We start from the raw sequence: 12,246 nt of genomic DNA, 5'->3' as shown, positions 1-12,246 counted from the left end.
TTTCCCCACGAGTCCTTTTAGCAACTGGATGATGGCAAAACATTAGCCGTTGCCCCACCATCACCACCAGCCACATAAGCCAACCAAATGCCATAACTATTTGTAGTTGTAAAAATTATGCAAAATTTACACATGACACTTTAACTCTAATGGAATTTTATATCCTTTATTATTATCCGGTGTTGGCTGGCTTCCCAGGCAACCGGCAGCCGGGCACACAGATATACGCTCCAACTAATACTGTTACACTTTTCACACACACACACTCTATCTCCAAATATAAAGCTCTACCATAATAAGCTGTGGACCTCAGGTGCTCTGGTAATATGAAACCAAAATAAATGTTCTCTACGAGCACTGATGCTGGTCCTGTTTCCATGGTCCTGCTGCTGGTGTTGCTTTATTTTTGTAAATTTTATGGCGTGTGACCACAACACTTGGCTTTATGGTGGAGTGATGGAGGAAAGGGGGCAAAAGTGATAAAGTGCCCATTGCCGCCCTTGTTATTTTGCCCACCCGTTTTAAGGGCGGACTCAGCTGGGCTGTCAACATTTTCACATGGACTACCTTTTTCAAATGTTACCAGGTGTCCATGACTGGGGTGGTGGTTGGGGGCGACAAGTTTGCTGTTTGTGTGCATGTGTTCTCGTGAGGTGTTAAACAATTAGTTTTTAGTTGATTTCAAATGAATAGATGATGCCCATTTACATACATTTCTATTAGCGCAACAAATTGAAATTGAGCGAAAATGTAATGCCAATTTATTGTTGAATATTATATGGGACCAGTGATATCCATCCGCCGTACATCCATGACAGCCATGCATTCATTCAAATCAATTGCAACAACTACAGTCGAACGTCTATTTTATTTAAATACTTTGGAATTTGATTTAGTAGAACATGGCAGTGGTTCCCATGTGAGGGGTATTGTTGGGAGGGGATGCAGGGGTAAATTTTGTGTATATTGAAGAATGTGTAACTATGGATTTCAATTTGTTCTGGGAATTGCTAAAAATGGGTGACTAAAATGGTATTCGTAGTTGTTTTCCGGAGTTTGTAGGGAGCCTTTTATACCAATTTCTTTAAAGGGGATGTAAGGAGTCTTTGGAGATGAGGATAAGAGACTTTAGAAACGACGGGGATAGGAGACTTTCATAGACACGTCTACTTTTGTAGAGAGACAGACATAAAATTAGTCTTTCATAGTCAACCTAGAGGATGTCAATGAAATAGGATGTTATACATGTTTTACTGGGGTCTTAATAGGATAGATAGAGGAGGTTTCAGAGACGAGCACAAGGAAGTCCTTGTGCTAAAACTGTCCTGAAACTGTCTGAAGGTGATTTTTATAGACTAGCTGCCGTGGTATTTATAGGAAATTGTAGGTATTTGGTTCTTATATGGGAGAGGTATTTGATTCTTATAGACGAGCCAAGGGTAGTTTTTTATAGGCGAGTTTTTTCCGAGAAGAGTGTCTTTCGTAGATTAAGAAAGAAGCTACAGGCAACTTTTCAAATGTGTCCTGAAAATAGTTTTTCACAGTTCAGTTGAAGGGAGTCTCTCACAGGTGAGCTGAGGTAGAATCGTTCCTAAACGAGCTTGTCTTACAGACAAGCTCAAAAGTCTTTTTAGATGGACTGTAGGAAGTCTATTTTAGAAAATGTCAGTTTTTCTTACAAAGCTGTAGGGAGTCTGAATAGGCCTTATAAAAGGTATTTCTGTGGACGAGGTGAAAGGAGGGGTTTGTAAGCTAAAGGAATTTTTTTGTATACGAGTTGAAGGGAGTGCCTCCTAAGGGAGCATATCATACAGAAGAGCTAAAAGGAGATTCTCACAGACAATTTCAGAGAGAGAGCCTCTCATAAACGAGATTATAGCGGTCTGTCACAGACGAGTTATATAAAGTATGCCATAGACGAGTTGATGCGAGTCTTTTAAAGAAAGTCTTTTTCAGTCGAGTTAAAGGGAGTCTTTTCTAGCCTGTCTAGAATCTAAAGACAGTCTGTGAAAGGACATGCTATGGACGAGCTGATTTTAAAATTCAGATTCTAATATTATTTTTCGAAGGTGTACTTTGATTACACTCACGCCGTATATCGGCGTTTTGAAAGCTTACATCGGAGGGTAATCCAAATAGAGGGGGCATACTTCCCTTTCTTCCAAATGTTTGGCAATATTCGGATTTATATCCCACGGAATCAGTACATTTTAGATACACAATGTCTTCGGCAATATCGCAAATAGCCGTGCAGGATAGGTTTTTGTAAATTCGTAAAAAAACTTCAAAAGTGGTACTTAACTTCTTGTGTTGTTAGAAATATTGGGATATCGTACTTTTTATCGTATTTTATGAGAGATATAATTATTCAAAGTTTTAACCTGTTGTGGGAAGGTACCAGAAGGAGTGGGCCGATATACCCTAACTTCACACCATATTTTGTGTTAATAAAAATATTGGTATGTGTGAAATTTGAAGACAGCCGGATTCCTATTTCATATTTTATAAGAGTTATAATTATTCCAAATTTTGACCCTTTGTGGGGGAGGCACTTGATGGAGTGGACCGATATTGTCCATTTTTGCAGCTGACCTACCACTAACAAAAATATTGGGATTTGCAAAGTTTGCACAAAATCGAATAATATTTTCTCTTTCGTTGAAGTAAAATATTTTCTTTGAAAATTTTGATTTTGTGGAAAAGGTATAGAAAATTTGGATGAGAAACCATGGTATAATGGTAAAACTAATATGCTCTTCAATCATAGTTGCAGTTACATAATTTTGAAAATTTCCTCTTCAGGTTTGAGGATATGGTATCTCCTACCCTTTACAAAATCTAATAAAATTCTGTTCAATTATTTTATTGGAATTAAAAAAAGAATATCTCTACTTTTCTCCATGCTCCAATCCTGCTTCTTCGTCCATTGTAAAAAAATTAATGTAAAATATTTATAAAATGCATATAAATAATTACATATAAAAACAACAACAACACACAGAGCAGCAACTGCAATATGAAAAAGAAATGAAATTAATTTAAAGCAATTGCTTTGTTTGAGGACAATTTAATCAATTCATTGTCCGGCAATAAAAAAATGCAACAACAACAACACAAACAACTACAAATGAGATGAGAGGAGGGAAAATTGAATGACAATAACTAACAAACACAACAAAAAACAGTGCACAACTCAACCCTTTTTCCACATCCATGGAGACTTACTCCCTACCATAAGTTCTCTGTCTCTCCCCACCCTTCCCCCCATTTCAGCATTTTTTCAGTTGATTTGTATCTCTCTCGCTTTTATTAATTTTGTTTTTACATTTATCTTAATAATGATTGTAACGAAACTTTACAGTGGCAATCATAACTTTGTTATTATTACGGCAGTCATGGGTAGCAATATTTGTTTTCATTCTTTTGTCACAACTCAATGTAAAAAAGGCCGGAGAGACGAGAGAGAGAGAGAAAAAGTGGAATAACAAAGGAGACGAGACCATAATTGATTCTAATTGAATCGAATTAAAGGTGCAATTGACAATATTAACTCACTGACGATGATGATAATAACGAATGAATGGAAAAAGGCAACAACAACAACGACCATATCGGCAGTATCGAGAAAAATGAGTGTATGCCATAAATTTTGCCGCTTTTCATTTTCTTGAGGAACAAAAAATTTTCAAATGCATTTGTCCGCACTTGGAACTCTGTGTGTGGTTTGGGTACAGCCATCACCCGTATCTACTGGCGTCTTCCATGCCCTCTTTTTCTTCTCCCCCTTACTTTTCAATCTTTTCTTTATGAGTTTGCTGCATATCGGCATCTAGCCGCCTTTTTATTGATGTAATTTTGTTTTTCCACTCTCTTTTTATTTTATTTTTTCTAAATTACTTTAATATTTTGCCGCATGCAGGCAGGCAGTCAGCCATGCGAACGACGACAGCCAGCCAGCCAAGTCGCTTTTTGTAATTGAATATCAATTGAATTGCATACAAATTATTATTGATTCAAATGGTAACATTAGAAAGCGTGATTGGAGGCAGCTTGTTTAAGTTATGCACTTATAGACATACAAACACACACACGTACCATCATATCCATGTAATAATTTATTTAAAAATTGAAAATATTTTTTTATTCTATTTTCCAGTTGGGTCCTGCTGCCGCGGGAAGAGGCATGTTTTGCTATCAATGTCCGCCTGCTTTACATCCATGTGGTCCACATCCACCACGTTTGCCAACACTGGAATATCCTTTTGCCGCAACACATCCATGTAAGTATCGACGACTAGATAAGTAATTTTTTCTTATAAAAATCATGTTCTAAAGAAATTTTCAGAGATATAAATCAGTTCCTCAGCCTCTAAGGGTGAGTTTTTAGGACTGGGGCTGATTTTTTTTCCTCAAGATCTTGGGACTGATTTTGTTTCTATAGAAAAAAATCTTCAAGATCTGGGGACTAATTTTTTTCTATAGAAGAAAATCCTCAACAACTGAGTACAGATTTTTTTCTATTGGAAAAACTCCTCAAGGACTCAGGTCGAATTTTTTTATAGGAAAAAATCCTCGTGGACTGTTTTCGGACTTTTTTCAATAGAAAAAAGTGACATCACCAACTGAGGTCGGATTTTTTCCTATAGAAAAAATGGCCTCAATAATTGAGCTCGGATTATTTCCCATAGAAAAAATGACCTCAAGAATGAGGCCTAATTTGTTCTATAGAAAAAATTCCTCAAGAATTGAGGCCTGATTTTTTTCTACAGAAATGATATATACCGTCTGTAGCCATATGGCTGGGGATATTAAAAAAATCCTCAAGAATTGAGGCCCAATTTTTTTTATAGAAAAAATTTTCCTAAGAACAAATGTCGGAGTTTTTCTATATCAAAAACTAACCTCAAGAATTGAGACCTAATTTTTTTTGTAGTAAAAAATGACATCAAGAAATGAGGTCTTTTTTTCTATAGCAAAAAATTACCTCAAGAGCTGAGGTCAAATCCTCAAGGATTGAGGTCGGTTTTTTTTCAGAAAAAATACTTACTGAACTGAGGTCTGATTTTTCGATAGAAAACAAACCTAAAGAACTGATCTCTATTTTTTTTTTCAATTACAAAAAATACCCGCAGAACTCAGGTCGATTTTTTCCAATAGAAATAAATTCTTCAAGAACTGGGGCAAGTTTTTCCACCCACACCCATATAACTACTGAGGGTATTTATCATTTGATACAGCCAAAACGAACCTCATCCAAATATCGGGTTTTGACCCAAGGTCTCTTTGGGCCAAATCCGTTTCAGGACATTTGGAGTCGATCTAGCTGGGCGCATGATAACTCTCGAAGAGATTATCCATTTTGGTCCAAACACGCTACATCGAAATACTATTATCAAACTTCGATTGAGGTCGACGATGGACAATATCTTGTGATACCTCCCCTCACAAAAGGCCAAAATATTCAAATAAAATAATCTACCTTATAGAACAAGATCATCACATGATGTTCAAAATTTGCAAATCCTAATATTTTTTTAGTGCAAGGTCAGGCGCAAAAATGGACCATATCCTACAACTCCTTCTAGTACCTCAAAATTTAGATAAAATTTAGGGTCAAAATTTAAAATAACCACAAAGCTCATAAAATGTGAAGGGATAGTCCGATTATCTTTATATTTCGCATATCCTAATATTTTCACCAACTCTAGACTTTTTCTATAGAGATAGGATACATCGGCTCAATCTTTCTGGTACTTACCCCATAGCGGGTCAAAATTTTGAATAATCATAACGCCCATAATACACTAATTGAGCATTCGATTCCTTTCAAACTCGGCACATTAAAATATTACTATTAGCACACGATCTGGTGTGAAGATGCAATATATCGGAGCACTCCTTCCGGTACCTCCCCCACGAAGGGGTCAAAATTGTGAATAACCAAAACGCCCATAAAAGACGAAATAAGCTTCTGATTTTTTCTAAACTTCACACTTTCCAATATTTCTATTAACAAAAGATCAAGTATGAAGATGGAATATAACGGACCACACCTTCTGGTACCTTCCCCACAACGGGTCATAATTTTCGAATAATTGTAATTTCCATAAAATGCAAAATTAGCATCGGATTCCCTTCACTTTTCACACATTCCAGTATTTCCGTTAACACAAGATCTGGTGTGATATATGGGTCTACTTCTGCTGGTACCTCCCCCACAAAGGTTTTAAAATTATGAACAACTAATACGCGCATAAAATTCAAAATAATCATCCGATTCTCTTCGAATTTCAACCATCTCAATATTTGTATTTATACAAGATTTGGTGTAATGATGGGATATATCGGCCCACTCCTTCTGGTACTTCCCCCACAAAGGGTCAAAATTTTGAATAACCGAAAAGGTCCTTAAATGCGAAATATGCATCCGATTACTTTCATACTTGGCGTATCACAATTATTCTACTAACGCAAGATCTGATGTCAAAATGATAGATATCGCACCCTCTCTCCCTTTCTGGGTCACACATTCAATATTTATATCTCTCATAACTTGCGAAACAATTTAACAATTCTTTTAAAAAAAAAAAAAAAATATATATATATATATATATATATATATATATATATATATATATATATATATATATATATATATATATATATATATATATATATATATATATATATATATATATCACATATCTCATATAAGCTGTAGGAAGTAGTTGATATAGTCCAAGTCTGGCACGAAATGGACAATATTGGTCCACTTCTTCGGAGTCTGCACCATAAAGGGGCAACAGTTTGAATAACCATAACGCAAGTCAAAAAATATTTAAAGAAACGGATATTAGCTGTCTGATATTTAAAATTATCTTCAATATAAAAAAAATACCTCAAGAACTAAGGCCCGATTTTTTCTATGGGGAAAAAAAACCTCGAAAACTGAGGTCTATAGAAAAAAACGTTCTTGTATTTGAAATCGATTTTTTTCTGTTGATTATTTTATTATATTATTTTAGCAAAGGAGGTCGGATTTTTAAGTTTAAAAATGAAGTAAATGAATTCTTTCATTTCCGAGAATCAAGTGGATCGAGAAAAATCCGTTTCCTAGGAGTTTTTAATATTTTCCAAAGAAAAAATCTCAGTTATTGAATTAGTGAGGCAAAAACGCGTTTTTATTTAAAAAAAATTCCTTACTTTCTGACGATAAATTTTGTATTGGGAAGGCAAAACATGTTCCTCCCCCTTAAAATATGGACATGAAAAAAAGGTTATCAACAGCCAAAAGAGCAACAATCTTTAGTGTAAATCAAAATAATTTGAAGATAAAAAGCCTTAGATAAGTTGTATTCAATTGTTGTTAACAGATGCACATCCTTTTGCAGGATTCCGGACCAACACAACCAACTAATACATACACAGATATCTATCTCTTGCTTTTGCCAAATGTATGAATTTTTCGAAAGCAAACAAAAATATCCGATTACCATTTTAAGATAAATTACAGTCGACTACCTCGCCTCTCTCTCCCACTTGGGGGAGAGGGGTTGAGGGTACATCATTTTGTTCATTCTACTGGCTTTCGCTGAGTTGAAGTTGAATTCCTAAGGGATTCCTTTTATGAGGGGTTAATTGATTAAGGGTTGTTGCTCTGTTGGTAGTTTTTTGTCATGCTATTGAGTTTCAAAATTTGTCCAGAAGGTTGTTCTTTTGGTATTAGCAGAAGCAGGTCTGATAGTTATCGTATCGTGTTTATATGTAACATATTTTGATTTGATTATGAGAAATATTAAATCATAAAGATTTACATTTTCTGATAGCTGGAAGAGTGATGCTAATTAATTTCGAAATAAAAGAGATAGAGGAAAGGGTCAGTGAATTAGGAACTTGTTCCTCATTATGATCACAGAAGGTATGAATATTAGAGTTATTGCAGAGGTGCTGATTTTACCCGATGTTTCAAATATTATTAGAAAAATATGTTATATTCATGGCCTATTTGAAAAAAATCAACGACACTTACTCTCCTTGGCAATCGTCCATTTCCTTAATTTTTCCAAAATTGTATTTTTCTACCTATCATTGAATTAACGTTTTCTATTATTTTTAATTGCCTCTAAAATTTTGAAAAATGGTCTAAAATTCCCCCTTGGATACTTTGGAGTTGTAGATTTTATGCAAATCCAACATCATTGCCGTTAACTAAAACTGAAAAATGCCATTTGAGAAACATTCTCAATCCTCACGCTCCTATTTCAATTCAATTATCATATCACCAATAATTCAAATGCAATTTTCCAAGGAACATTCATTCTCCAATCAACATACCTCCACAATCCACAGTGGATGGTCCAACAACACAGAGCACAGAATCGTTAACGAAAAAATATGGAACATTTCTAAAAAATTCAATTTTCAAACTAAAAACAAAAATTGGTTGTGGCCGTAATGAAATTGTCATTTCAATTTACTAAATCCCAGACCAAAGAGTGGTGCTCCACCAAAAAACGAAAACGAAAAATAAACCAAAGCACTGATGACGGAATGAATAAAAAAATCTCGAAACACAAAAAAATTAAAGCCAACATCTAGAACAACAGCCAGAGTGAGGCAAAAACGCCACGAATACGAGAAGAATGTAATTTGCCAACAATTTGATTGAACGGGATTCGATTTGATTCGATTTAAAATAACCATGGCTCTTATTTGCCTGGGCATGGCAGGCGAACAAATGCCAGCTAGGCAGAATGTCACCAACCATCGAACGAACGACAGACATCACCATCATCGATGACATCAAACGTCATCGACGACACTATCTGTCATCACTGCTCTAGATCTACCCATCATCTATCAATCCTGCTGCCGCTGCTGCTGCGCCAGTAATAATACCTGAGTCCGCATAAAAAATGCAGGAGTGCCACCTTTTTGTGAGATTTTTATATTGATGGAGTATGGTATTTTTTTTTTAAACAATTATATAGAGAGCAAATATGTAAAGTACTGCAACATATTTGATGTTTGTGCTTACGAGGTGGGCATGGAAATTGGGTTGAAATTCCATACCATTTTTTTCAGAAAAGTCAAACTCCATTTACTCCAAAAATGGAAACATATTCACTAACTATTGTTGAAATTCCTAAAAGCTCCATATGTCAAATTAGAGTCAGTTCAGTGGGTAACGACCTTAGAAATCCTCAAAAAATTAGCCAAACATTTTTTGCAGAGAGTATTTCAACCCTCTTTCAAACCCAAATGCCAAATTGCTGCTAATGTTTGGGAAATGGGGCCCAAAAATCCACAATTGTCTGGTATTGTTATATTTGACTCAAATCACATAGAGGGCTTTATTTACAAATGCCCTACGCGAAAGATCGTTTACTCATGGTAAAAATGTCGTAAAGATTCGACATCCTTGGTTTCAAGTGTAGTCATTCTAAATTCATACCCTAGGAAGAGGAGAGTATAATCGTTTAAATTTACTTAAAAAAACTCCCCACCACTCTTAGAAATTGCACATTGTCTCGGTATCTTAACTTTATTGACGACTTTCGAAATCAAAGAAGTCATATTCTAAAACGAGTAAACAAAGTAAACCTCTGCCGATAGATGTATACCTCCATCCTTGAGTTATGATTATTCAGACTGTTGGCCATTTACGGGAGAGGTTCCGAAGTTGGCCAATATTAACCAATTCGTATCTGACCTACGACTGATATAAATGTTAAAACGTGCAGGATTTGCACTATATCGACTACTTCCTATACTTTATATGAGATGTGTGTAAATTTTGGAAATATGGAAAATGTGGAAATTTGCCTCAGGTAACATGTATGGTCCACCGAAGTATTCCAATTTCATGCGTCGTCTAATACATATAAAAATATTGGTATGTACAAAATTTTATGCAAAATCATAAATATCGATAAATTACATATTCATATCAGATTTCTGGTTAAGAAAAATATTTACATATAGCAGGTTATAAAGAATCGCTGAATTGTTTCGCAAGTTATGACAGAAAAATTATTGAAAATTGTGACCCTTTGTGGGTGGAGCACCAGAATGGGTTCGCAGATATACATCAACTTCATAACAGATATTGTGTTAACAAAAATGTTTGTATGTATGTGTTAGTTGGAAGCTTATTTCGCTTTCTTCCTTAGCGTTATGTTTTTCAAAATATTTAACCCTATGTGGGGGAGGTACCAGAAGGAATGGGCCGATATCTTCCATCTTAACACCAGATCTTGGGTTTATAAAAATATTGGGGGGTTTGAAATATGAAGACAATCTGATTTTACATCACATTTTATAAGAGTTGCAATTATTCAAAATTTTGACCCTTTTGGGGGAGGTACTTGATGGAGTGGACCGATATTGTCCATTTTCGCACTTGACCTAGAACTGACGCAAATATTAGGATTTACAAAGTTAGATCAAAATCGGATTATTGCTTCTCTTTATATGCAGATTTTTTTTTTGAAAATTTCGTTCTTTTGTGGAGGAAGTACCAGAAGGAGTGGACCGATATATTCCATCTTAACACCAGACCTTGGGTTGATAAAAATATTGGGATGTGTGAAATTTGAAGACAATCTGACTCTTACATCACATTTTATAAGAGTTGTAATTATTCAAAATTTTGACCCTTTGTGGGGGAGGTACTTGATGGAGTGGACCGCCATTATCCATTTTCACACCTGACCTAGTTTTTGTTTCTGTGTAGAAAATATATTTTTTGAAAATTTCGACCATTTGTGGGGGAGGTAACAGAAGGAGTGGACCGATATATTCTATCCTAACACCAGATGCTGGGTTTAGAAAAATATTGGGATGTGTGAAATTTGAAGACAATCGGACTCTTACGTCACGTTTTATAAGAGTTATAATTATTGAAAATGTTGACCCTTTGTGGGGGAGGTACTTCATGGAGTGGGCCGATATTGTCTATTTTCACACCCGACCTAGCAATGATGAAAATATTAGGATTTGCAAAGTTGGAGCAAAATTGGATTATCGTTTCTTTTTCTGTACAATAAATATTTTTGAAAATTTGGAATTTTGTGGGGGGAGGTTCTAGAAGGAGTGGACCGATACATTCCATTTTCACACCAGCCGTTGGGTTAATACAATTATTGGGATGTGAGAAATTTAAAGACAATCGGGCTCTTACGTCACATGTTATTATTCAAAATGTTGACCCTTTTTAGAGGAGGTACTTCATGGAGTGTACCGATATTGTCCATTTTCGCACCTGACCTAGCACTGATGAAAATATTAGGATTCGAAAAGTTCAAGCAAAATCGGATTATCCTTTCTCTTTCTGTGCAATAAATTATTTTCTTTGAAAATTTTGATATTTTGTGTGGGAGGTACCAGGAGTGGTCCGATATTGCCTATCTCCGAACTCGATCTAAGTTTGAGAATAATATTACGATGTGCCAAATTTGGATCAAATCGGATACTCCCCGAGAGTTATCGTGCGCACCAGCCAGCCAGACAGGCGGACGGACGGATATCGCTAGATCGACTCCAAATGTCCTGAAACGGATTTGGTCCAAAGAGACCTAGGGACAAAAACCGTTATTTCGACGAGGCACGTTTTGGTCGTATCAAATGATATATACCCTCTGTAGCCATATAGCTGAGTGTATAAAAATATATGTAGGTTACATATAATTGTCAATACAGGTTTACCTAAATCTGAAGTCGAAGTAAATGCTTCTTTTCAATTATTATACCCTCAGCCATATGGCTACAGAGGGTATATATCATTTGATACGGCCAAAACGTGCCTAGTCGAAATAACGGTTTTAGACCCTAGGTCTCTTTGGACCAAATCCGTTTCAGAACATTTGGAGTCGATCTAGCGATATCCGTCGATGCGATGTCTGTCTGGCTGGCTGGTGCGCACGATAACTCTCGAAGGGAGTATCCCATTTGGTCCAAATTGGCTATAACGTAATATTTTTGTCAAACTTAGATCGAGTTCGGAGATGGGCAATATCGGTCCACTCCTTCTGGTACCTCCCCCACAAAAGGTCGAAATTTTCAAAAAATATATTTTTGCACAGGAAGAGAAAGGATAATCCGAATTTGCTCCAACTTTGCAAATCCTAATATTTGCGTCAGTGCTAGTTCAGGTGTGAAAATGGGCAATATCGGTCCACCCCATCAAGTACCTCCCCCACAAATGGTCAAAATTTTGAATAATTACAATTCTCATAAAATGTTATG

At 35.8% G+C, this 12,246-nt stretch overlaps 1 protein-coding gene across 1 annotated transcript in view; it reads left to right on the top strand.

Annotated features, from left to right (window-relative positions):
* The window catches only part of LOC109613748 (paired box protein Pax-6-like), a 115,570-nt gene that overhangs the window by 22,025 nt on the left and 81,299 nt on the right, over nucleotides 1-12,246 (top strand). The window contains exon 2 of the mRNA XM_059121269.1: nucleotides 4,157-4,280. Coding sequence (XP_058977252.1) covers nucleotides 4,184-4,280 — 97 coding nt within the window. The 5' untranslated portion in view covers nucleotides 4,157-4,183. The remainder of the gene's footprint in view (nucleotides 1-4,156; nucleotides 4,281-12,246) is intronic.

This window comes from Musca domestica, unplaced genomic scaffold (assembly GCF_030504385.1).
Source record: "Musca domestica strain aabys unplaced genomic scaffold, Musca_domestica.polishedcontigs.V.1.1 19, whole genome shotgun sequence".
Taxonomy (NCBI): Eukaryota; Metazoa; Arthropoda; class Insecta; order Diptera; family Muscidae; genus Musca; species Musca domestica.
This window is presented reverse-complemented; position numbering and strand designations above follow the sequence as displayed.